At 45.3% G+C, this 26,250-nt stretch overlaps 1 protein-coding gene across 3 annotated transcripts in view; it reads right to left on the bottom strand.

Moving 5' to 3' along the window:
- Positions 1–26,250, bottom strand: part of CNTRL (centriolin) — a 579,099-nt gene that overhangs the window by 370,314 nt on the left and 182,535 nt on the right. For all 3 annotated transcript variants that reach the window (XM_069241657.1, XM_069241658.1, XM_069241659.1), the window contains 2 exons: positions 10,076–10,221; positions 3,822–4,029 (listed from right to left, as the gene is read on the bottom strand). In XM_069241657.1, the coding sequence (XP_069097758.1) occupies positions 3,822–4,029; positions 10,076–10,221 (354 nt within the window). The remainder of the gene's footprint in view (positions 1–3,821; positions 4,030–10,075; positions 10,222–26,250) is intronic.

The following is a 26,250-nucleotide window of genomic DNA, read 5'->3' as shown; positions in this document are numbered from 1 at the left end:
AGAAGCCCCTGCCGTCAGCACTCTGTAAACCAAAGTTGAGCTCATGTTCTGCATCACCTGCGATGTGGGACTTCTGTTTTGCTGGCCTGGTACGCCTGGTTCATGGGTCGTGACAGCAGCAGGATAATTCGAGGCATCCACAGTCTTCAAGGAGAGCCCCTTCTTCCCTCTGCATCTGGGTCCCTGGTGTAGGTACTCCTGTCTTCTGGGCATCCTGGTGTGGGGGCACTCTCGATCCATCCTCTTGCCTTTTGGTTTCCTCTGGGTCAACTGTGAAGGGTCCTGAATTCTACAAACTCCAACCACTACTCTGTGTTAGTCAATGGAACAATTGGGTGGGTTAACTACCTTACTCCTGGTTGCTGGGATCACTTACCTGTACTTACCTTCGGTGTTCCTAACTGCCCCTAGCTAACTATCATACTTACCTTGGCTGAAGTTACTGTTTCACACTCCACTTTTCTAATATATGGTTTGGCCCTCCCCTAGGACCCTGTGTATTTTTATGCTATTTCTGATGGCTATTTTGTGTATATATTGTGTGTAACATCTCCAAACTAAGATATGCCAATGTCAGTTTGGTAGTAGTGCTGCAATAAAGAATCCTTTATTTTTGCTGCAATTGTGTGATTCTTACTCGTGAGAGAGTGAGTTACCGTCTGACTACTGTCGTATTGCAAGTACTTTACATTCCTCCTGGATAAGCTTTAGCTGCTTGCTTCAGCTACCCCTAGAGAGCTTCTACTATCTGGACACCTATTCACTATCACAAAGGATTGCCTGGACTCCGTATAGGGTGCCACACCATAGGTGTACACCATAAACTGAGCCAGTCTCCTACAGTTACCACATGGCTGGCTCTAGTCAGAGTCCATGCCAAAATAATGGACTAGTGTCTGTGTGCGACTGCACAGTTATGGTGGGTGGGAAAGCAGAAACGGGCCTGCACTCTCAACTTAAACCTGGAGAAATACCTGTGTGGAAGTCTTCCATTGTTTTACTGCGTAGAACTTTGCCTCATGTTCACAGATGGCCATCAGATTCATTTGGGCGCAGTCATCATAGGCCTTTAGAGTTATAAGCAAACCCCAACACCAGAGACACAGCTCATGGAGATCTGTAACAGCCACCTGTTTGCAACAGTCCGTACAAGCTTCAAACCCGGATTCTGATCCCCCGATTCTTGGCACACTAACAAAATTTAGAGTAAAAAGTGACTTCAAAGAATTAAGAAAAAGGAAGCAGTGCTTCAGAATTGCATCTAAAGGCATGGGAAGAAAGGAATTGACATCAGCGCTCTTATATGCAGCTCCGATCGTCACTTCCGTAACAGAACAAGGTTGAATGGCACTACCTTCCAGAACACAGGAACATTGCTTTTGGGATTTTCGAATCGAGTCTGGGGATATTCACAATTGGGGAATCTGCCGTAATTTGCATGTGTCAGAAACTTTCTCCAATAAACTCAAAGGATTTTGCTGTGGCATAACTATGTCTAAATCACTCAAGCATCAAGTGAGTCTTGACTCCAAAAGGTTTATATCTGTCAAAGGGCATGTCCTTGAGGAACACTTCACTGTTCCCAGAAAATCCGGTTGCCTTTATTCTGGTAGGAAGTGTGTCTAGGGAGGTACACAGTGCATTTTTTGTTAAATCCTGTCCTTCCTGAATTGCATGGACAAGAGATGCCCCTACGTTTTTCCAGGACAGATGGAAAGAAGTTGCTGGACGTGTCCTTCAGAGGGTGGGTGTACCTATCCTGTTGGCACATCACATTCAAGGAGCCCTAGGCTAGGTTAGATGACAAGATTATCTGTTTTGCCAAATGTGTCAATACGCTTTAATTCCCTATCTGAGGGCTAAAGAAGAAGTCATTTTGATTCATCTTATTTTTCGAGGCCTGCACCACAAGACTCAGAGGCAAAGAATGCTTTGCCAGGAAATTAGGATTGCCTGGAGCTGGTCTGTATTATCTGAGCACAGGTTGAGTGACCAGAGGAGTCTAGCATGGTCTTGACCAAGTGGCCATGAGGTTGTTAGTGAGTGTCTTACTGAATGGCAACAGAGGCTCTGACAAAGACAGCCCTGGTTGGAGTATTTGAGCCCACAAAATTGCTTTGGAATCTACCGTAGACAGTTGTAAATCTAGCACCTCTGCTGCACTGCAAAGAGGACACTTTCTTCCGTTGGTGGAGCAGGTAGTCAAGTCTTGCATGGTCTCATGTGAGGGCACAGACTGAGTCAGAAGCTGAGCTGAATAGGGCCACTATTCTCTAGTAATGGAGAGTAGGGAGTAATGGAGAGCATAGTGGAAGGGGGCAGGATCAGGTTGAATGACTGATTGCACAAATTGGACCTGGCATGGTCCGACATTTATGTCAAGATCTGATCCAGGAGAGGTAAAGAAAGGGCTCGAGCAGACCATGGAGATGCAGTGAAAGTCTGGACTGGGGTAGGTAGGGGGCCAGAAGTGTCTCATGGGGGGAGGCCCGTGTTAGAGAGCATCCACTATCAGTAGTCTGACTGGAGGGTTCTGCAGCTCCATGGTGACCAAAGGTGCACTAGAGGGAGCCAGCAGCACCTGAAAACTCTGCAGCATGGACACAATTTGCTGTAGAGTCAACGACAGCCTGGGGCACTTAGGGCACAAGGGAACTAACTGTGGCACTGGATCGGATTTGGAAGAAGCTAGAGGCGAGGAGTCCTTTGAAAGTTGTCCTTGCAATTTCTCACCTGATTTCAAGTTGTGGGACGGGAACATGCCTTGCTTGGCTTAATTGCAATTATAGTACACTTTCAACTTGGAGCAGTAAGACCAGCGCCGCAATTTGGAGCAAGACCACTATTTTGAATGTGATCCCTCCTTATGCTCATTGACTGAGTTTCGTCTCTCACTCTCCAATTACCTTCAGGTGCATAAAGGCACATTTCTCACACAAAGGGACACATTGTGCAAGTCAGTTAATGATATCTGTTTCCTGCAGTTACGCTTTGGCTCTCCATCCAAGGCACAGAAAAACAGCAACTGATGTTAGCACTCAGTGCTGGCACCTATATGAGGCCCCCACTCTGTCACTTGCAGGCAGTACGAGGTCCCCATGGTGACATGTTAGAGTGAAGGAGTCGCTGCTGAGAGAATTGTCCCTATCCAGTCTGGCATCTGGGATACTCTAAAAGTAAATGATCTGTGATTAGATGTAGCCATCACAATATCAGTTAATTTTTCCATCTCTTCTCACCTCTTTTATTTAATGATGATTTGTTTTTAATTTTAAAAAAAATTTAAAGTGAGGCTGGCAGCTGTCCTACAGTAGTACCTTAATAACATGCAGTTAAAAGGAATCCTGCCACTATTCCATGAATTAATGGGTTCCCTACTAACTGAGGACAGCTGGATATGCTTCAAATGCAAAACAACGCTGCTCCAAAGGAAACTCAGCAGATCTTGTCAGAAGCCCAGAGCAGTCCAAATGTGGAATGAGGCCCATCTCAATACTGGCATGCAAGTTAAAAAAAACTAACAAAAATAATTCTCTGCTACAATGTGCTTTTGTCAATAACAGAAAAATCTCTAATCTAAGGTTTGAACATCTTTGTTCCCAGAGTACTCACTTAAGACATTTTACCCAGTACATTCATTTAACAGTACCTAGAGAAGAATTGAGAATAAAGTGAGAGAAAGCTCATACTGTTAGTTTAGATCTGTTGTCGCAGATGGAGGAAGGAAACAAAATACCTACAAACATTCCCCACAGCTACTAGCTTGTTTAGGTTTCCTTTCTCACTTTCTCTTTCTATCTTTCGCAGAAGCTGACTCTCACCTTTGCTTCTGCTGCTTTGTTGCATGCTTTCTTGTAGTCTTCCGGTACAGCTCTGAGTTTGTCTTGGAGCGCTGCCACTTCTTCCTGCAGTATTCGTTGCCTCTCACATGCCTCCTCTTTCTCTCGCTGGCAACGAGCTAGGATTTCATTGAAATGCTTTTGCAAGTCTGCAAGATTTTTTCCTAAAACGTCTGCCGAGTGGTGACATCTGGTAAGCGTAAGGGAACGGAAATAAACCAATTAAGAAAACAAAATGTCAGGAGGCAGAATACACAAGGCCATATATTTTACCACAATGATGATTATAAATACATTTACTTTAACCAACGTCATATGAATCACTATATTCTCAATAAGCCTCATTTGTAAATATCTTCATAATACTATCACATTTACAAATATTTAATTGGTGCCAAATTTGATCGATGAATGTCCTGTGCATCCAAAGTTATGTGTAAATGTTACAATATAGCCTCTCGATACAGCTATTCTAGAAGTAAACAGAAAGAGGAGTGCTGCCTTTCCAGTTTCATCTTTCCTGTATCTAACTTTGTTTTTCAGCTGTGCCTCCATGGTGCGACTTTAACTCACCTAAACAGAACAATATTTCCTGCTTTAAAAAAATATATAATAATTTTGTCCTCCATCAAATCATTCACAATGAGTGAAGCATGAATCCAAATGAGAATTAAGTGTTGTTTTTGGTCGGTCTCAATGTGCAAGACATATCCGAGGCCTGCCTGCCTAAATGGGTATGCTGATAATCCTGTTTATGAACCTATTTTCATACATAAAATGTCCTCTTGTGTTTTCGGTTTGATAGAAATGCAGTACAAGACCTTGCATCAAATGCTAAGTGACCCGTGAAGTGACCATAATGTACCTTGTTCCAAGAAAATCAACTGTGGGGATCAGGAACTAAATAACATGGAATCTATACCTCACAATCGCATGTAGGCATTTCAACATCGGCCCTTACTCCCAAGGGCCATCAGGGAAGTGTGGCCACACACAGACAAGAGTAGTATCTGCTGTGGCCAAACTTAAGGTCCTGCCCGCAATTAAACCTGGAGGGTGGACCACTATGTTGGTGGAGAGAGAACGCCATCGCCTAACCGCCAATACATAAATCAGGCCCAAAGTGCAAAAAAGTCTATGACATATTGGGTGGCCCAGCTGAAAAGGCAGTGGAACTACTAAGACTGAGAAAGTCTGCTTGGCAGTTTTGTGTTGTACAAACTCTCAAAGACTTAAAGACAGGCACAAATATCTAACAAAATGACAATAATGTATAAACTGTTGTTTACACAATAAGTAGTGAAGCAGATTGGCAACATTGTGCAACCACAGTGAGCTGTTGAAATAATGTTATATGTTGAGTATAGAGCTTGACTCTGCAGGAAGGATGTGGTTGATAGAGATGCTTCACATTAACACATTTAACAGAAGTCCATTTTAGTTGCCCGCAGCACCAATTAATCAACAAAAGTTTCACAGATGTTTGAAAGCTGAAGAAACGGAATATCAAAAACCTTATGATACAGGCTCCCCTGCATAACCAGTGAGATCAGGGCAAGATTAGTGGGCAAAGTACTTCATTCAAAAAGCGTAAATAAGTTTGGTGAATATGCTTCAACTGTAATACCATCACTAGCAACTATGTTTACTGTATTACAAACTCCCCATTGAATTGGTAAACAACCTGTGGCAGCAAAGTTATTTGTCTGTTTTCTTTTACAGCACACATACACTTGAGTGCGTCTTGGCACTAGGTAAGGTCTACATGCATCTTCAGGCAGCAAAATGCTGCCAGGGGTTAAAGTGTGTGGGAAACAGATGTTCAGTTTACTGCTCTGCACCATTTCAAGGCATTCTGTAATCTTCCCTACTAGATACAAATTTGAGCTGGTATCATCAAAAGGTAACAAACAATACTCCAAACACGTTTTTCGCCTTTGAAATGTTTGCCAATTATGTGGGTGTAGGGACAGTGACCTCTTGAATAGGTATATCCATCGTATGCAACATTCCATCTCTTATTGAAACAATAAATGGGGAGGTAGTGTGTCCAAAGGTATGCCGAGAGATAACTAGGTGTTCCCTTGAAAACAAATAAGGAATATAATTTGACCAGCACATTCCTTAAATACAGTATAACATGCACTCATTGTCAGCGTAGGTGAGCAGAAGCTTTCAACATAATTTTGCGTATATACTTGGAACTGTCATTCAGCATTAACGCTTCTGATTTAAGCTGCCCTAGAGGTGATATCATTCATCACCTTTAATACTACTTGTGACTGAAAGCCCATTCGTGTTCCGGTTTGTGGGCCCTGCAATATGGGGAAAGTTCTCAGAGCAGTGAAATACCTTCCCAGAGTTTAGTCAGACTATCCATAGAGAGCACTACGCCTTCCTTCAAGTGAAGGGATAACACAGGAAGCAACCTTAAATATGATATATTGTTCCATGCTACTCTCAAGGTTAATGTGGGATCATAATTCTTTTTGGAACCAACACTCATCTCTTTGCAAAAAAAAAAAAAAACTGACCACAGAATCATTCTCTCATTTTGGCTGGTCCCCAGCTCCATCCCCTGAAACGGAGGACTAACACTTCTCAGGAATACGGAGTCCTTGACTTCTCTTGCTGCATCCTGCAACACCGTGCAAGGCATAAGACTATCAGGAAATGGAGCTCCTTAGCCAGGCGTCATTCTAGTTTTTTTGTTTCCGTTAACTGTATTCCCACTTTCTGTCTGGTATCTGATGTGATTTCGACTGAAAGTAAACTGGGTTCCTGCTAACCAGGTCATCAGTGCCAGATCTCTTTTCCTCAACTGTACAATTGTTTCCCCAATTGTTTCCCCAGATATGCCCCTGCTATGTATTTGTCAATTCTCAGACATAGTAAGTGACCAGGGAAGCTATTTTAAGTGCATGTGCTGGACACTGGTCAATACTAGTATCCCAGCTATATGATGGTATGAAGAGAGGGATGTTTGGTATCAAATATTTCGTATTGGTGAACCCAAACTGATGCCAGTGTTGGATTTACCACTACTTGCACCCAAAAGGCACCTTAGAAGTGCCCCCTGATACTTTACCAGCCTCTCAAGTGCTTGCTGACTGGTTTCTGCCAGCCTGCCACCCGAGACACTGTTCTGGACCCCTCTTGGACGGCTCTCAGGAGGCACAAAACAAAATCTGTCCAGGAAGAGGGTGTAACACCCCCTCCCAAAGGATTACCTTCTGATTAGCAGTCATAAGGTGGCGAGCCTCAAAGGGCTGTCACCTTCGAAATGCAAATCTAGATCCCCTGACAGGAGAGGAAGCCAACCCCTCTGTCCAGAGCCCACCTGGAACCTAGAAAGGCTGTAAAATTAGCTAGTCCTAACTAATAGGATGCATGTCTTCGTTACAATCTGCAGGACCCATTTCTCTGATGTGTGCCTTTCCAGTACATGAAGAAATGTATACGCCTACTGATTCAAGATTAGTTTTGCCTGAGAGTGTTATCACTATCACTTTGCATGGGCCACAGAAGTAAGGCTGGACAAAGCCCAATTTATAATCTTCCCTCATCCATCCAATCCATTACCTACATTAAATGTAGGTTTCCTATTGTGAAGATGTTCAAGAAAAGTCTGGTTCTTACCAACCCTGGTTCTCGGCTAAGGGTTTGTACGCACTTGAGCTCTGTTGTGTAACATGGGTTTGGTGTCACCGACAAAGCGGACGATAGTGGTGGCTCTCTTGACTCTTTAAAGTTTTCCAAGGTATGACATACTTTTTCACTATTTAAAGGTAAGGCCAAGAGGTTGAACCACTCATCATGAAACAAACTGGCCAAATGCAACTTGTATTACCTTCTCAAGGCAGACACAGTTAAGTGCCTACCTACGTGTCCAATAACTCAAAGCAAAGCAGAGGTATAGCCTTTTATTACTCTGGTCCATCAGATACCACATGATTTGGTGTTTCTGCCTACTCTAAGTGAGTCTGGACTACAAGTTTTTCCACCTTCTGTGAAAGGTGATACTGGACTATGACTGTGGCTAATTCCATTTGGCCCAGTGCTTCTGCACCTGAAATTGCTGATTCCAAGATCAGAGTCTGATTTTTCCAAGAAACCCTTCGGCATCCAGTAAAATCTTCTTGCCTCTGGGGAAGAAGTTACATGCACAAGCACAGCCTGAAACCCACCCAATCTTTCCTTCAACACCAGGTCAACATAGAACCTAGAAGCCCTGAAGCATATGCTGCCTGTCCGCACTTCCCCACCTCCACCCGCTGTTGACCCCCTTCACTCCCATTTACAGCAGGAAATGAGAGCAGAAAAATTCTTGGAATCATAGGTAATCCTGAGAAAAAGGACCCAGTAACCCCAGTCGGCATGATTATGCCCCCTTCAGGGGACTGCAAGTCGTAACTCTGCAACAAAGGAGTGCAATTTAAAAGTAGGACTCAGTAAGTCCAGCCAGGGAAATCTGTGACCTAGCACTGCATAACTCATAATTGGGCACTGTGTGCTTGGAGCAGTCCCCAATCCAAGGGTACACATACATATAAACACATACCTTTGCTGTCATGTTACGTATGGGTCTGTACTGGCTCTAAATAGACCTGGAGATATGTGGGTGAAAAGATGCTTTCTACCAAGCATCATCTATTTATCTTTTTAAAACCTGGTCGTTTGTCCACTGGGTCCTTTGCAAAAAATATTGGCCATTTCATCATTCACTTCCACCTACTTATAGCAGAAGGCTTCCAATCTGAAGAGGAAGAGGCTGTTTCTGAAACAGCCATGTAGGTGTAATCATCTGCTGAGGCAATTTAAATGTGCACACTTTTAGTTAAAGTACCCCATGCACAGGTACCCTGCCTCCTCATTGGCCTCATACAGCATAAACATACCCCTTCTCACTAAACATTGAATATTTAAATCCCCAGTGTCAAACTAGTTATCTGAATATGATGAATTGTTTTAATCGGAATAACCAGAAGTACATGTCCTATTGATGCTGTTACCAGATCCATGGGAAATGAAACTCAGGAATTGTCTTGCACATTTCATTGTGGGAGCAAAATATAGCAGACAGGATTATTCATTTTTGGAAATGGTTCCTATGTGGCTTACCGAGTATCAACATATATACTTCAGAAAAAAGAATTGAGGGGTTCAGGCATGCAAATGCATCAGTTATGTGGTAGACTGGGGTCAGGTCCAGTTAGTATTGCCCAGCACCAGACTGCATCTTGCAACCCAAACCAAAATAGATCTTTGGGGAATCACCCTCCTGATATCAATGATTACCAGTAGAAGTCATGCCAGACTGTCTTGTATGCTTCATAATGAACTCGGTGAATTCACCGTACAGGGAACAGACCAAAAATACATAAAAGACTTTCTAACTGTCAAAGGATTAAGGCTTTAGAGCAGTGGTTCCCACACTGTGGGTTGCAACCTGATTTATGGTAGGTCACATAAATCCATGCAATAAATAAAGATGCTTTTAAGTTCTTCATTTATCTTGTCGCATTTGCTGTACTTCAAAACAGAGGTCAATTGTCGGGCTATGTCTTCTGATAAATTGGCGCTTATGGTTTTAACATGAGGATTGGAGTTTACAAACTCCTCTTACTTTGCAGTCAGAGAAAGAAAAGTTAAGTGTATTATATGTCAATCTTACTAGGGTACAGGGTGTCTGAAACAAAGGCTGTAGGATGCCATTTTTGTAACACACAACAAAACAAATACCTGTATATAAACCGTACACATTCAGAAGTTAGGGAAGCAACATTGAAGCGCATTTTTATTTAACTCTAAAGTGTAATGGAAACAAAGATTTTAATAGGATCAAAACAAAATCAAGACATGTTACTTGGAGACGCACAAATGATAGATATTCACTGAAACCCAATGTCCACATATCATCCTTTATGTGCTATATACTTATATCAGAAAACTGCATGCCCGTGCAACTTAAGTGGTCATTCGAATGGATAGTGTGCTTCCTGTGAATGGAAGTGTGCTACCACACGATGCCTTAGTCACAGTAACAAAAATCATTTGCCCCATGTCCATTAAAGCCAGGTGGGACGTTTGTTGTTCCAAAAACTGGGTTGTGGTTTTAAAAGGTTTGGGATGCATTGCTTTTAGAGGATACCAGTCTTTATCTTTCATCAATATGTATTTTGTTTCTTATTTTCCATAAAAGAGAAATATTAAGCTACATTATTTATTCAGTTTACCTGATCTCTCCAATTCCTGTCTGAAGCTTCCTTTTAAGTTCGGCCACACGAGCTGTCACTTGATCCGGGTGAATTAGGTGATTAGCAGCCTGGTCTCGCTGACGATGTAACTCCTTAAGTTGATTGCTTAACGTGTCGTTATCGCACTACAAAAACATTACACATGTTTCAGACTGGAGTACTCCAGAGCAGGAATCACAATTCTGTGCCCTTTTGATATTAAACGTCAAACATGTGCCTCCCAAAACTTGTGCTAACACAGAGTAAAGAAATGTATCATATTTTAGAGAACTGTATTAAACTCTACTGTTTCGATAGTTATTAAAATATGTTTTCACAAACGATATTAGTAATTAATGATTTAAATCAAAATCACTTTTGGAGTCACTTTATAGATAGAAACGTCTGAAAAGAGAAATATGAAGATTTTTCGAAACAAATCAAAAATATTTATATCCTAATTTGAAGCAGTGATGGCACCTCCTTTAAGCAAAGAGAAGAGGACTTCCTATGATAACAGGTCAGACTATCTCAGGTCGTGTGGGCAAGTCATTTGCTGTGTAACTAGTAGGCACCATCTGTTACATCCTGGTGCAGCTCACATTAAGGATGCCCTGCACCTGACAACTCAGAGTGTTTGCCAAAGGCTTCCCCTTGCCTTTAGATGGACAATAGCGAAGCAAGCCCAAGAAAAGCCTAAGATGAGTATCTCTGTAGAGTGAAAATGACCCCAGTCTATCTCCACTTTTCAGGGAGAAAAATGTGGTTTTGTAGGAACAAATGTACGTGATATTCCTTAGAAGGGGTGAGATTAGAGCTGAAGGAGCTAACTTGATAGTCTTCAGTTCATCAGAAAAATGTATTATGTGATTGTCATTATTATCTTTATTTTGCCATTATAAGAATTTGTCACAATGGTATGATTTTAAACACAACTTCTAGCCTCTTGGGATGCAAGCCAATAAATACAAACCCATTGCACAGTAGATCTCTAACTTTGCACTCTGCACTTTTCACTTTTAGGGCCTGCACACAGCACTTTAAAGCACCTAAAATGATAAACTGTCATGGCCAACAGTCAATGAAATATGTGTATTACCCTGAATGTCCATCTAGTTCAGTGGTCTTCAAACTTTTTAATGCAGCGCCCCCCCAGTTGAAAAATAAAAATCCTTGGGCCCCCCCTCAGAATTTTTCACAATTATTTTAGAAAGATGGCAATGTTTAAATAGGTCTAAACCTATTTAAACATTGCAGTTAAGTACGGTTACCTTTCTAAAACTGCAATAACATGCTTCTGCTTAAAACAAAGGCATGTTATCTGTATAATATTTCTTTTGGCCAGAGTTTGGCGCCCCCCCTGGGATCACTTGAGGCCCCCCAAGGGGGGCCCGCCCCCCAGTTTGAAGACCTCTGATCTAGTTGCACTATTATATTAGTGAATTTGGTACCACCCAAGAGCCGAGGCTAAATCTAAGACAATGTGTAAATAACATATCACGTACAACATCGTGGACGATTTAGAATGTAAGTATGGCAAATTAATTATGCAATGACGACTGATGTGTATTGGATGATATTAGGACATAAGTGCTTAGTTCGTTCTATGTGCTATTGCTTCTTTAACATATATCAAATGTTACTGAATTGTATTGTATGTGAAAAAACTTATGGCACATGCTGCTGAAAAAAAAAAAGAAATGTCGATATTGAGCCTGGAATCCTCTGGGGACGATCAAACTAACAAACCTGCTGAAAAAGCAGCAAAACACCAAGAGACAGCATCTGTTACCATTGTGACCACTGGCCTTGGCAGGTCAAATATTTCCCCAAACCAATGCTTCTGCAGCGGTAGGTAAACATCAGCACTCAGTTTCAAAGGGACTCCTAGAATTGACTCCAGTGGAAGGAATGGGGCTCATGCAGAGATTACATCCTGAGAAGCTTCAGGGAGAAGTCAGCTCGAAGGAAGGAGAATGGATAAAAGAGGATCATCACCTCTGCAACGCCCTGCATCTCGTCAAACCTGTGTAGAAGTCACAGCTACACTAATGAATTAGATCTTCCTCAACGGAATATCGCGGAGTAGACCTCTTCTTGGGGTTCTAGGTGTACATCAGTGTTTCTGAAATCATGCCAAGTAGAAAACACACTTATCCAGCCCACTGCCTGTGACAATCATAAGTCACTCGGTCTTCATTATGCAAAAGAGTTGTGACCTGTTCCTCTTGGTCATAAACCAAAACTTCCAACTAAGTCTCTGTCAGACTCTGTGCCTGTGTCCCATTTACATTTTCTCTTATAGGACTGACTGATTCAGGTGTTACATGTCCCGAGACGAATGAACAAACTCTGCCCTTCTTTGGAGCTCTAAGATAGAGGGAATTCCCTCTGGAGGAACATGCTTCCACTGCACTCTGCAGTGACTACTGTGTTATCTTCATGACTAGAAAACAGTCTTCATGAGAAAGGGTATGGGAGAGGAATGGAATTGGTTTCAGAGGTAGAGATTAGAGGAATAAAGAAAGTAGTTCATCTATTGCTGATGAGCCATACGGGTGAAAGCAGTCCTTTGTTGTTTGTGTACTAGTTCAGGGAGGACCTGGCCTGCCATTTCGGGCTGAGGCGTTACGGTGTGCAAAATAACGATGGACTGGGATGCAGCCAAGATTACTAACCACTGGTTGAGGCTATTTCAAGCATACAATTCAGCACTTTTTGTATACCTTTTTTAAATACTTTAAGTCAGCCTCCACACTCATTTTAAAGCACCAAATCAGGAACAGTTGGTCTGAGAAAAATTGAACAAAACACAATGTCCCTCAGATGGCTGATACTGAGCCATGTCTGGGAAGTTTCTCAAAAACAGTGCAACAATTTGGTCTCTGTGCAGTCTGGCCCAGAATAATGGAATTGGTCAGACAGCAGAGGTCGAAGGAACATGAGGTAGCATCAGAGGAATACTACCTTGACACAAAGGTCTAATGTAATCTGTTCTCAAGCTTCTACTGATTCAAACAACTAACCTCCACTGCCATTATGTGAAAGGCGTTCTGGGGTAGAGGGTCTAGTCAGGAGATTTGCAGAGGATGCAGCGCTACCATAAGGGGAACTTCTTGTTTGAATGCCCAAACATATTGCTCTTAGGGAGACAGCTAAGGCCTCCGATAAAAGGCTCTGCGGCAAACATCAGATATCAGCCTCAGTGTTTTAGTTAACTGAATAAGTATTAAGGAATCAGGGACACCATTACTCAAAACGGGGCTTGATGATGATGTTGTAGGGTTTCATGTTTGTAGATACAATGCATTTTTATTGTGGACAAGTAAACTGAATTTGATCCTGTACTCAACAAACAAATGATCCCACTGAAGATCAGTTAGTCTCGAAAGTGGTCAAAAGGCACAATTCCATGGTCCCGGTCTAGTGAAGAAGCATGGTGGGGCATAAGAAGAGTCTTCCAGAAGCCGAACAAGCATGGAAGGACACAAACAGCAGCTAAAGCATCTACAAGATTGCAAGTGATTCCTCATTTACCTCTGTAACGCTCCTGAGAGATGATACAAAGCCAGCACCAGAGCTACTAGTACTTCTATAATTGTGCTGATGAATGGTGCTGGAGTAGTGGGGAAACTTACTCTGGGAAGTGGAGCAGGAGAGTAGGAAGCTGGCTATCTATGTAGTGTAACAAATGTAACTGGGCACTATGCAGACAGTCCAGGAGACCTTTACTGGTTTACAGGGGTTAAATAATCCCCCCCATGCTCTCATTTGTCGTTTAGGTCATCAGATGGTAGTGCTAAGCATTTGTTAAACACACAGAGTCAATAAATGAGACACACGCTTACAAAGAAACTAGAGACCAAGAAAGATACATAACAGATTTTAATCTTAATTTAGACACCAAGATCTTTAAGATCAGGTAAGTACTGTGTAGGAAAGTAGCCTCTTTCTAGCTTGGTTATCCCAACTTTTTGCCTGTTTGTCAGTGTGTTTTCACTGTGTCTACTGGGATCCTGCTAAGCAGGACCCCAGTAGTTTTGCTCTCTCCTGTAAATTGTACCTTTTTCTCCCCACAATTGTCATACTGTCCCCCATGTACGTCCCCAGTATATGATACCTAGGTAACCAGGGTATTGGGTTCGGGGGGATCCATATGGGCTCCAGCAGTTATTCTGCCACCCATATGGAGCCCATGCATAGGGTTCTACAGGCCTGCCATTTCAGTCTGCATGAAACTGATGCATGCACCCGTTTTCACTACAGGTCACTACACCAGGTCACTGTAAGTCACCCCTATGGTAGGACCTCTCAGCCTAGAGGGCAGGGTGCAGGTGCCTGTGGCCGAGGGCACCCATGCACTAGCAGAGGTGCCCCTACAAACTCCAGATCCATTTTCATGGACTTTGTGAGTGCGGGGATGCCGGTTTACGCATGTACTGGACATAGGTTACTACCTATGTCCAGCTACATAATGGTAACTCCAAACTGAAGCATGTTTGGATGTTTGGTATCAAACATGTCGGAATCATACCCCAAAACTGTTGCAAGTATTGGAAGTATGATTCCGTGCACTCTGGGGGCTCCTTAGAGGACCCCTAGCATTGTTACCACCAGTCCTCCAGGGTTTTCTGGGCAGCCCAGCTGCTGCCACCCCTCAGACAGGTTTCTGCCCTCCTGCTGCTTGATCTGATCAAGCCCAGGAAGGCAGAACAAAGAATTTCCTTTGGGAATGGGAGGCAACACCCTCTACCTTTGGAAATAGGTGCAACTGGCTTGGGAGGGGTAGCCTCCCCAAGCCACTGGCTTTGCTTTGAAGAGCACATTTGGTGCCGTCTGTGCATAAACCAGTCCACACCTGTTCAGGGACCCCCCAGGCCCTGCTCTGACGTGAAACTGGACTATGGAAAGGGGTGACCACTCCCCTGTCCATCACCACCCCAGGGGTGGTGCTCAGAGCTCCTTCAGAGGGTGCCTGGGTTCTGCTGTCTTGTTTCCTTGGCTAGCAGGGAACTCTGGGAGCATCTAGGTGGCAAGGCCAAGCAGGTGACCTCTCCTGATAGGTGATTACCTGGCTAGGTGACCAATCCCCTTTTCAGGGCTATTTAGGGTATCTCTCTTGGGTGGGTCCTCAGATTCAGCTTGCAAGATTCCAGCAGGACTCCTCTGCAACCTCTGCTTCGTCTTCTGGCCACTAGAACTGTGACTGGACCCTCCAGGAACTGACAAACGTTGCTACAACAAAGAAGACTCTTCTGCAACTTTGTTTCCTCGTCTCCTGCCAGCTTTGCAACATTTCCCCAGTTGTGCATTCTCAGAAGACTGCAACTCTTCAGCCTGCACAAGAAGAAGAATAAGCAATCTCCCTTAGAGTGAAGGAGTCACTTCCCTGCAACCATCAGGCACCTAAAGCAAGCGACAACCGGCTGCGTGGATCTCCTCTCATCTTGAGCTGCCTGGATCCTGCATCATCGGTGGTGGTCCGGAGTAGTCCTGTTGGTCCTCTCTGCCAGCTGTCCAACTTTGGTTGAGGTAAGCCTTGGCCTTCCCACGCAGGACAGTATCCCCGTGCACGGCGTCTCTTGGAGCCGTCAAGGCTTTTTTGCATCTCCTCCACGGGATCTCCAGGAGACGTGTATCTCCAGCCCCCAGCACTCCATCCTGCAAACCACAGCCTCCTGCGTGGTTCTCCTGGGGCTTGGGAATCCCCTTTTTAGTGCTGCGTGGGCTTCTTCAGTGACTCTTGTGTCCCTGTCCTGTGGGACTCCTGTAGGTGCTGCCTCTCCTCCTGTGGACTCTCTGCGACGCTGAGGGTCCCCTGTGACTCCCCCTCCTGGGTTGAGTCCTCTTGGGAAGTTGCTGGTCCCCGGGAGCACCTCTTTTCCACTAACCGCAAGTTTGTGTTTGCTGAGGCTTGTTGGTGGAATTCCTTCAACACCCATCTGCAATCTTCCTTCCAGCGTAGGACTTCATCTGCATCCATCAGCAACTTTTCTCTGGCTCCAGAGCTGACCTGCTCTTCATCTCCGTCGACCAACTCCTGCACCTACAGCTGGGTGGTAAGTAGCTCCTACTCCTCCTGGACTCCACTGTGACTCTTGGACTTGGTCCCCTCTCTCCTCAGGTCTTCTTTCTTTAGGAATCCACCACTGGTTTTCTTGCAGTCTTGTCTGGGTGTCTTCTTTTTCTTCTTTTCCTCCTTTTGGGTGGTTTGGGGCAACCCAGTGATTTACTACTGCATTCCTGGTCGCTGGGGGGGGGGGGGTACTGTGTTACTTACTCTCCTCTATACATTTTACTTACCTAGGTGGGGGTATCTTATTGTTATTCCATTTTTCTTAGTATATGGTTTGTGCTCACCTAGGGTCACTATTGGTTATTGGTATTTGCACTGTTTTCTAACCTTTTCTATGCCTGTTTCTGATTGCTAGTCTATATATTTAGTGTATTACTTACCTCCTAAAGGTGGGTCATCTTTTCTAGTATTTTGTGGCGATTTGTTCCAAAAATAAAGTACCTTTATTTTTGTACAACTGAGTGTTTTCTTTCATGTGTGTAAGTGCTGTGTGACTACAGTGGTATTGCATGGGCTTTGCATGTCTCCTAGATAAGTCTTGGCTGCTCATCCACAGCTACCTCTAGAGAGCCTGGCTTCTAGACACTGCCTTCACTTCACTAAGAGGGGATACCTGGAGCTGGTATAAGGTATAAAGGACCTTAGGTACCCACCACACACCAGGCCAGCTTCCTACACACTGTAGGAAAGTTCCCCTTTTTGACAGGGTCACCCTCACCTTTTGCCTGGAATCTGATGTGAATGTTTTACAGAAGTGCACTGGATTCCGGTTAATCAGGTCCCCAGTACCAGATCTCTTTCCCTAAAACTGTACAATTGTTCCCCAATTGGCAAGGCCTTTAGCACTCTTGTAAGTCCCAAGTAAATGGTGCCCTTGATACCTAGGCATAGGTATTAAAGAGGGTTCCACCATGCACCCGTGCCACCCTAAGGGACCCCTGATACTCTCCTGCAAACTGCCATTGCAAGCTGTGTGAAATGGTGAAGATACTGCATGCAATATATGTAAGTCACCCCTACAGCAGGCCTTACACCCCCAAAAGAGGGTAAATTGAATTACATGTGTGGGCATTTCTACACAAGCAGTTTCGCCCCTGTGATGTCAAAGTTGATTCTTAGACACTGCAAGTGAACAGGGAGGCCATCTTAAGTATATGTACTGGGCACTGGGGATTATGGGTTCCCCAGCTACATGATGGACCCACTGATACCAAAGGTGTTGGTATCAAACAACTCGTGTTAATGAACTCACACTGATATCTCCTAAAAAAAACATGCTTGTAATATCTGTGAGTCACTCCTACAGCAGGCCTTAAGCCCCAAGGCATGGTACATTATATTACAAGTGAAGGCATATATGCATGAGGAAATATATCCCTACTATGTCTTTGTCGGTTCTTAGACATAGTAAGTGTGCAGGGAAGCTATTTTAAACAAATGTGCTGGACGCTGGTCAATATGAGTTCCTCAGCTATATGATGGTTTCTCTGAACCTAGGGATGTTTGGTATCAAACATCTCATATTAATAAACCTTTACTGATTCCAGTGATGGATTTATTAATACATGAACCCAGAGGGTACCTCAGCTGTGCCCCTTGAAAAACCTACCAACTGTTAGTGTCAGGCTGGCCAGAACCGGTCAGTGAGCTCACCAACAACCAAGAATATGCCATCTCAGGGTGAGAGTGTCCTTTTTCGAGAGGTCAGAAACGAATGCCTGTCTGGGCTGGGGTGTTACCCTTTCCTCTCCACAGGATGACCTGCATTCCAAGGCAGGAGCTTCAAAGAAGCCCACCACCTTTTGTATGCAGATCCGGCCTTCCCCAGAGGAAGATGCCAACCCTCCTTACCCCAGGGCCCTTCTAGCACCAATACAGGTGGAAACAAATTGCTATGCAGGAGGCGTGTCACCCTACAGACTGGGAACACCCCCAGGGTGACCAGCCTAAATTGGACACGACTTAAGAAATTCCACCATTTTGCACGTGGTGGAATTTAGAAACTCTGGACAGGGTGATGCCCACTCCCCACAGGAAGTGGTCATCTAGGGGGTGTAGTCACCAACCCAAGGGTAAATAGGCCATTGGCTACTACCATTCACTCTCCTTAACACCCCCTGAATTGAGTATTTAGGAGACCCCTAATACCAGGACCTCAGATCTTTGCTGGATACAAAAGAAGGAGTGGACAAGAAGCCTTCTGAACACGTAAACCAAGGAGGACAACTGACTTGACGCCAACCCTGCCAGCCTGCCTACTGCACCCAACCCTTGAGGAGCACCTGACCTGTCCTGCAGCCTCCAATAAACTGGGAGAGCTGCCAGTGCTTCGCCTATCACCAGGCGGAACTCCATTGGTGTAGAGAACCTGCTCCTCTGCATCCGCAGGCACCCAAGAAAGACCTGAGAGGACTGGTACCACAAGAAACCTGACACCGGACATCACCAATGCACTTGAGGCGCCCAGCCTGTGTCGAAGTGGGCCAACTGTGTCAGAGTGGTCCCCAGGCACTCAAGAAAAGAAGCCCACCCTGTACTCACCCACTGTGAACTTTACGGTGGAGTCTGCAGACTGTTTCTGCAGACCTCCCTGCAACAGTGAGTGACCGGGAGACAAAGACCCAAAGCCCTAGGACACCTCTGCACTCGTCTGTCTGGGACCCAGAAAAAGAGAACCAAGGGTGTCCCCACGCCTCCCCACCATGTGAGACCTTAGCCCACTTGTTGTCTTGGTCAGACTGGCTCCCCAGTCCATACCGATCCCCTTAGACTTGAATGGAACACCTGACACAGTAACATACCTCTGAACACGGACGCACCAGAGCTCCCCAAGGTGACCTGTGGGTGTGGCCTTGGACCTTGCCCCAAGCTCACCTTAAGTCTAGGAGATTGGTCCAATAAGTTGTTGTATTCTACCTGGTTTGCCGACTTAGTTTACCTCCATAGGACTGCATTGCAGCTTCCTGAAAAACGTACTGTCTCCTTTTAAAAATTCTAAAAACTGATAACTCGAAAAGTGCTCACCTGACTGAGGTGATCTTGGTTTCAAAGTTTATATAAAGTATGTGTTATTTTTATAAATTGGTGTCGGATTTCTTTATTGAGTGTGTGTCTCACTTACAGGGAGTGCAGAATTATTAGGCAAATGAGTATTTTGACCACATCATCCTCTTTATGCATGTTGTCTTACTCCAAGCTGTATAGGCTCGAAAGCCTACTACCAATTAAGCATATTAGGTGATGTGCATCTCTGTAATGAGAAGGGGTGTGGTCTAATGACATCAACACCCTATATCAGGTGTGCATAATTATTAGGCAACTTCCTTTCCTTTGGCAAAATGGGTCAAAAGAAGGACTTGACAGGCTCAGAAAAGTCAAAAATAGTGAGATATCTTGCAGAGGGATGCAGCACTCTTAAAATTGCAAAGCTTCTGAAGCGTGATCATCGAACAATCAAGCGTTTCATTCAAAATAGTCAACAGGGTCGCAAGAAGCGTGTGGAAAAACCAAGGCGCAAAATAACTGCCCATGAACTGAGAAAAGTCAAGCGTGCAGCTGCCACAATGCCACTTTCCACCAGTTTGGCCATATTTCAGAGCTGCAACATCACTGGAGTGCCCAAAAGCACAAGGTGTGCAATACTCAGAGACATGGCCAAGGTAAGAAAGGCTGAAAGACGACCACCACTGAACAAGACACACAAGCTGAAACGTCAAGACTGGGCCAAGAAATATCTCAAGACTGATTTTTCTAAGGTTTTATGGACTGATGAAATGAGAGTGAGTCTTGATGGGCCAGATGGATGGGCCCGTGGCTGGATTGGTAAAGGGCAGAGAGCTCCAGTCCGACTCAGACGCCAGCAAGGTGGAGGTGGAGTACTGGTTTGGGCTGGTATCATCAAAGATGAGCTTGTGGGGCCTTTTCGGGTTGAGGATGGAGTCAAGCTCAACTCCCAGTCCTACTGCCAGTTCCTGGAAGACACCTTCTTCAAGCAGTGGTACAGGAAGAAGTCTGCATCCTTCAAGAAAAACATGATTTTCATGCAGGACAATGCTCCATCACACGCGTCCAAGTACTCCACAGCGTGGCTGGCAAGAAAGGGTATAAAAGAAGGAAATCTAATGACATGGCCTCCTTGTTCACCTGATCTGAACCCCATTGAGAACCTGTGGTCCATCATCAAATGTGAGATTTACAAGGAGGGAAAACAGTACACCTCTCTGAACAGTGTCTGGGAGGCTGTGGTTTCTGCTGCACGCAATGTTGATGGTGAACAGATCAAAACACTGACAGAATCCATGGATGGCAGGCTTTTGAGTGTCCTTGCAAAGAAAGGTGGCTATATTGGTCACCGATTTGTTTTTGTTTTGTTTTTGAATGTCAGAAATGTATATTTGTGAATGTTGAGATGTTATATTGGTTTCACTGGTAATAATAAATAATTGAAATGGGTATATATTTGTTTTTTGTTAAGTTGCCTAATAATTATGCACACCTGATATAGGGTGTTGATGTCATTAGACCACACCCCTTCTCATTACAGAGATGCACATCACCTAATATGCTTAATTGGTAGTAGGCTTTCGAGCCTATACAGCTTGGAGTAAGACAACATGCATAAAGAGGATGATGTGGTCAAAATACTCATTTGCCTAATAATTCTGCACTCCCTGTACTGCATGAGCGTGCACTTTATATGCTTTGCACTACCCTTAGATATGCCTAGCTGCTCCACCACACTGCCCAGAAAGAGAGCATTTGGGATGTAATTTGTGCTTATGTGACACTTCTGGGCATTGCTTGGACTCTTTGAACAATGTACCTAATTTTGGTCCAATATATAAGGAGCCAGCTCCTATACCGCTGTAGATGTGTTTGGTCACATGAATAGGTCAAAATCTTTGGATATTAGCCATGCAGAAGGTCCTGCCTTGTTGAATCTGTATCAGGCAAAATACAATTGTCTCCATCCACAACAAGGACTAGACTTAAGTTAGTGTTTAGACAACACCTGGGCAAACCAAGATGTCTAACAACGTAGCCTGAATATAGGGTTTTGAGAGTGTTGTGGAAAGTTGGGTGTAGGAAGTTGGCTCTGTATGTGCTATTTCAAAGTAAGGAATAGCATGCACAGAGTCCAAGGGTTCCCCTTAGAGGTAAAATAGTGGTAAAAATAGATAATACTAATGCTCTATTTTGTGGTAGTGTGGTCGAGCAGTAGGCTTATCCAAGGAGTAGTGTTAAGCATTTGTTGTTCATACACATAGACAATAAATGAGGTACACACACTCAGGGACAAATCCAGCCAATAGGTTTTGTTATAGAAAAATATCTTTTCTTAGTTTATTTTAAGAACCACAGGTTCAAATTTAACATGTAATATCTTGTTTGAAAGGTATTGCAGGTAAGTACATTAGGAACTTTGAATCATTTCAATTGCATGTATACTTTTCAAGTTACTCACAAATAGCTATTTCAAAAGTGGACACTTAGTGCAATTTTCACAGTTCCTGGGGGAGGTAAGTTTTTGTTAGTTTTACCAGGTAAGTAAGACACTTACAGGGTTCAGTTCTTGGTCCAAGGTAGCCCACCGTTGGGGGTTCAGAGCAACCCCAAAGTCACCACACCAGCAGCTCAGGGCCGGTCAGGTGCAGAGTTCAAAGTGGTGCCCAAAACGCATAGGCTAGAATGGAGAGAAGGGGGTGCCCCCGTTCCGGTCTGCTTGCAGGTAAGTACCAGCGTCTTCGGAGGGCAGACCAGGGGGGTTTTGTAGGGCACCGGGGGGGACACAAGCCCACACAGAAATTTCACCCTCAGCAGCGCGGGGGCGGCCGGGTGCAGTGTAGAGACAAGCGTCGGGTTTGCAATGTTAGTCTATGAGAGATCAACGGATCTCTTCAGCGCTGCAGGCAGGCAAGGGGGGGGCTTCCTCGGGGAAACCTCCACTTGGGCAAGGGAGAGGGACTCCTGGGGGTCACTTCTCCAGTGAAAGTCCGGTCCTTCAGGTCCTGGGGGCTGCGGGTGCAGGGTCTTTTCCAGGCGTCGGGACTTAGGTTTCAGAGAGTCGCGGTCAGGGGAAGCCTCGGGATTCCCTCTGCAGGCGGCGCTGTGGGGGCTCAGGGGGGACAGGTTTTGGTACTCACAGTCGTAGAGTAGTCCGGGGGTCCTCCCTGAGGTGTTGGTTCTCCACCAGCCGAGTTGGGGTCGCCGGGTGCAGTGTTGCAAGTCTCACGCTTCTTGCGGGGAGATTGCAGGGTCTTTAAAGCTGCTCCTTGAAACAAAGTTGCAGTCTTTTTGGAGCAGGTCCGCTGTCCTCAGGAGTTTCTTGTCTTTTTCGAAGCAGGGCAGTCCTCAGAGGATTCAGAGGTCGCTGGTCCCTTGGAAGGCGTCGCTGGAGCAGAGTTCCTTGGAAGGCAGGAGACAGGCCGGTGAGTTTCTGGAGCCAAGGCAGTTGTCGTCTTCTGGTCTTCCTCTGCAGGGGTTTTCAGCTAGGCAGTCCTTCTTCTTGTAGTTTGCAGGAATCTAATTTTCTAGGGTTCAGGGTAGCCCTTAAATACTAAATTTAAGGGCGTGTTTAGGTCTGGGGGGTTAGTAGCCAATGGCTACTAGCCCTGAGGGTGGGTACACCCTCACAAGCCTAACCCTATTGGGGGAATCCTCCATCTGCAAGATGGAGGATTTCTAAAAGTTAGAGTCACTTCAGCTCAGGACACCTTAGGGGCTGTCCTGACTGGCCAGTGACTCCTCCTTGTTGCTTTCTTTGTTCCCTCCAGCCTTGCCGCCAAAAGTGGGGGCCGTGGCCGGAGGGGGCGGGCAACTCCACTAAGCTGGAGTGCCCTGCTGGGCTGTGACAAAGGGGTGAGCCTTTGAGGCTCACCGCCAGGTGTCACAGCTCCTGCCTGGGGGAGGTGTTAGCATCTCCACCCAGTGCAGGATTTGTTACTGGCCTCAGAGTGACAAAGGCACTCTCCCCATGGGGCCAGCAACATGTCTCTGGTGTGGCAGGCTGCTGGAACTAGTCAGCCTACACAGACAGTCGGTTAAGTTTCAGGGGGCACCTCTAAGGTGCCCTCTGGGGTGTATTTTGCAATAAAATGTACACTGGCATCAGTGTGCATTTATTGTGCTGAGAAGTTTGATACCAAACTTCCCAGTTTTCAGTGTAGCCATTATGGTGCTGTGGAGTTCGTGTTTGACAGACTCCCAGACCATATACTCTTATGGCTACCCTGCACTTACAATGTCTAAGGTTTTGTTTAGACACTGTAGGGGTACCATGCTCATGCACTGGTACCCTCACCTATGGTATAGTGCACCCTGCCTTAGGGCTGTAAGGCCTGCTAGAGGGGTGACTGACCTATACTTGCATAGGCAGTGAGAGGCTGGCATGGCACCCTGAGGGGAGTGCCATGTCGACTTACTCGTTTTGTTCTCACTAGCACACACAAGCTGGCAAGCAGTGTGTCTGTGCTGAGTGAGAGGTCTCCAGGGTGGCATAAGACATGCTGCAGCCCTTAGAGACCTTCCTTGGCATCAGGGCCCTTGGTACTAGAAGTACCAGTTACAAGGGACTTATCTGGATGCCAGGGTCTGCCAATTGTGGATACAAAAGTACAGGTTAGGGAAAGAACACTGGTGCTGGGGCCTGGTTAGCAGGCCTCAGCACACTTTCAATTGTAAACATAGCATCAGCAAAGGCAAAAAGTCAGGGGGCAACCATGCCAAGGAGGCATTTCCTTACACAACCCCCCCCCCCAAACGAAAGAGGATGAGACTAACCTTTCCCAAGAGAGTCTTCATTTTCTAAGTGGAAGAACCTGGAAAGGCCATCTGCATTGGCATGGGCAGTCCCAGGTCTGTGTTCCACTATAAAGTCCATTCCCTGTAGGGAGATGGACCACCTCAACAGTTTAGGATTTTCACCTTTCATTTGCATCAGCCATTTGAGAGGTCTGTGGTCAGTTTGAACTAGGAAGTGAGTCCCAAAGAGGTATGGTCTCAGCTTCTTCAGGGACCAAACCACAGCAAAGGCCTCCCTCTCAATGGCACTCCAACGCTGCTCCCTGGGGAGTAACCTCCTGCTAATGAAAGCAACAGGCTGGTCAAGGCCATCATCATTTGTTTGGGACAAAACTGCCCCTATCCCATGTTCAGAGGCATCTGTCTGCACAATGAACTGCTTAGAATAATCTGGAGCTTTTAGAACTGGTGCTGAGCACATTGCTTGTTTCAGGGTGTCAAAGGCCTGTTGGCATTCCACAGTCCAGTTCACTTTCTTGGGCATTTTCTTGGAGGTGAGTTCAGTGAGGGCTGTCACAATGGATCCATATCCCTTCACAAACCTCCTGTAATACCCAGTCAAGCCAAGGAATGCCCTGACTTGAGTCTGGGTTTTTGGAGCTACCCAGTCCAGAATAGTCTGGATCTTGGGTTGGAGTGGCTGAACTTGGCCTCCACCTACAAGGTGGCCCAAGTAAACCACAGTTCCCTGCCCTATCTGGCATTTGGATGCCTTGATAGAGAGGCCTGCAGATTGCAGAGCCTTCAAAACCTTCTTCAGGTGGACCAGGTGATCCTGCCAGGTGGAGCTAAAGACAGCAATATCATCAAGATAAGCTGTGCTAAAGGACTCCAAGCCAGCAAGGACATGATTCACCAACCTTTGGAAGGTGGCAGGGGCATTCTTTAAACCAAAGGGCATAACAGTAAACTGATAATGCCCATCAGGTGTGGAGAATGCTGTTTTCTCTTTTGCTCCAGGTGCCATTTTTATTTGCCAGTACCCTGCTGTCAAGTCAAAGGTACTTAAGAATTTGGCAGCACCTAATTTATCTATGAGCTCATCAGCTCTAGGAATTGGATGAGCATCTGTCTTGGTGACAGAGTTGAGCCCTCTGTAGTCCACACAAAACCTCATCTCTTTCTTTCCATCTTTGGTGTGAGGTTTGGGGACTAAGACCACTGGGCTAGCCCAGGGGCTGTCAGAGCGCTCAATTACTCCCAATTCCAGCATCTTGTGGACTTCCACCTTAATGCTTTCCTTAACATGGTCAGACTGTCTAAAGATTTTGTTTTTGACAGGCATGCTGTCTCCTGTGTCCACATCATGGGTACACAGGTGTGTCTGACCAGGGGTTAAGGAGAAGAGTTCAGGAAACTGTTGTAGGACTCTCCTACAATCAGCTTGCTGTTGGCCAGAGAGGGTGTCTGAGTAGATCACTCCATCTACTGAGCCATCTTTTGGGTCTGATGACAGAAGATCAGGGAGAGGTTCACTCTCTGCCTCCTGATCCTCATCTGTTACCATCAACAGATTCACATCAGCCCTGTCATGGAAGAGCTTAAGGCGGTTCACATGGATCACCCTCTTGGGGCTCCTGCTTGTGCCCAGGTCCACCAGGTAGGTGACCTGACTCTTCCTTTCTAGCACTGGGTAAGGGCCACTCCATTTGTCCTGGAGTGCCCTGGGAGCCACAGGCTCCAGAACCCAGACTTTCTGCCCTGGTTGGAACTCAACCAGTGCAGCCTTTTGGTCATACCAAAACTTCTGGAGCTGTTGGCTGGCCTCAAGGTTTTTGGTTGCCTTTTCCATGTACTCTGCCATTCTAGAGCGAAGGCCAAGTACATAGTCCACTATGTCTTGTTTAGGCTCATGAAGAGGTCTCTCCCAGCCTTCTTTAACAAGAGCAAGTGGTCCCCTTACAGGATGACCAAACAGAAGTTCAAAGGGTGAGAATCCTACTCCCTTCTGTGGCACCTCTCTGTAAACAAAAAGCAGACATGGCAAGAGGACATCCCATCTCCTTTTGAGGTTTTTCTGGGAGCCCCATGATCATGCCATTTAATGTCTTGTTGAATCTCTCAACCAAGCCATTAGTTTGTGGATGGTATGGTGTAGTGAATTTGTAAGTCACTCCACACTCATTCCACATGTGTTTTAGGTATGCTGACATGAAGTTGGTACCTCTGTCAGACACCACCTCCTTAGGGAAACCCACTCTGGTAAAGATACCAATGAGGGCCTTGGCTACTGCAGGGGCAGTAGTCGACCTAAGGGGAATAGCTTCAGGATACCTAGTAGCATGATCCACTACTACTA

The sequence above is a fragment of the Pleurodeles waltl genome, chromosome 6, assembly GCF_031143425.1.
Source record: "Pleurodeles waltl isolate 20211129_DDA chromosome 6, aPleWal1.hap1.20221129, whole genome shotgun sequence".
NCBI lineage: Eukaryota > Metazoa > Chordata > Amphibia > Caudata > Salamandridae > Pleurodeles > Pleurodeles waltl.
Note: the sequence above shows the minus strand (reverse complement) of the source record. Positions and strands in the feature narration are given on the sequence as shown.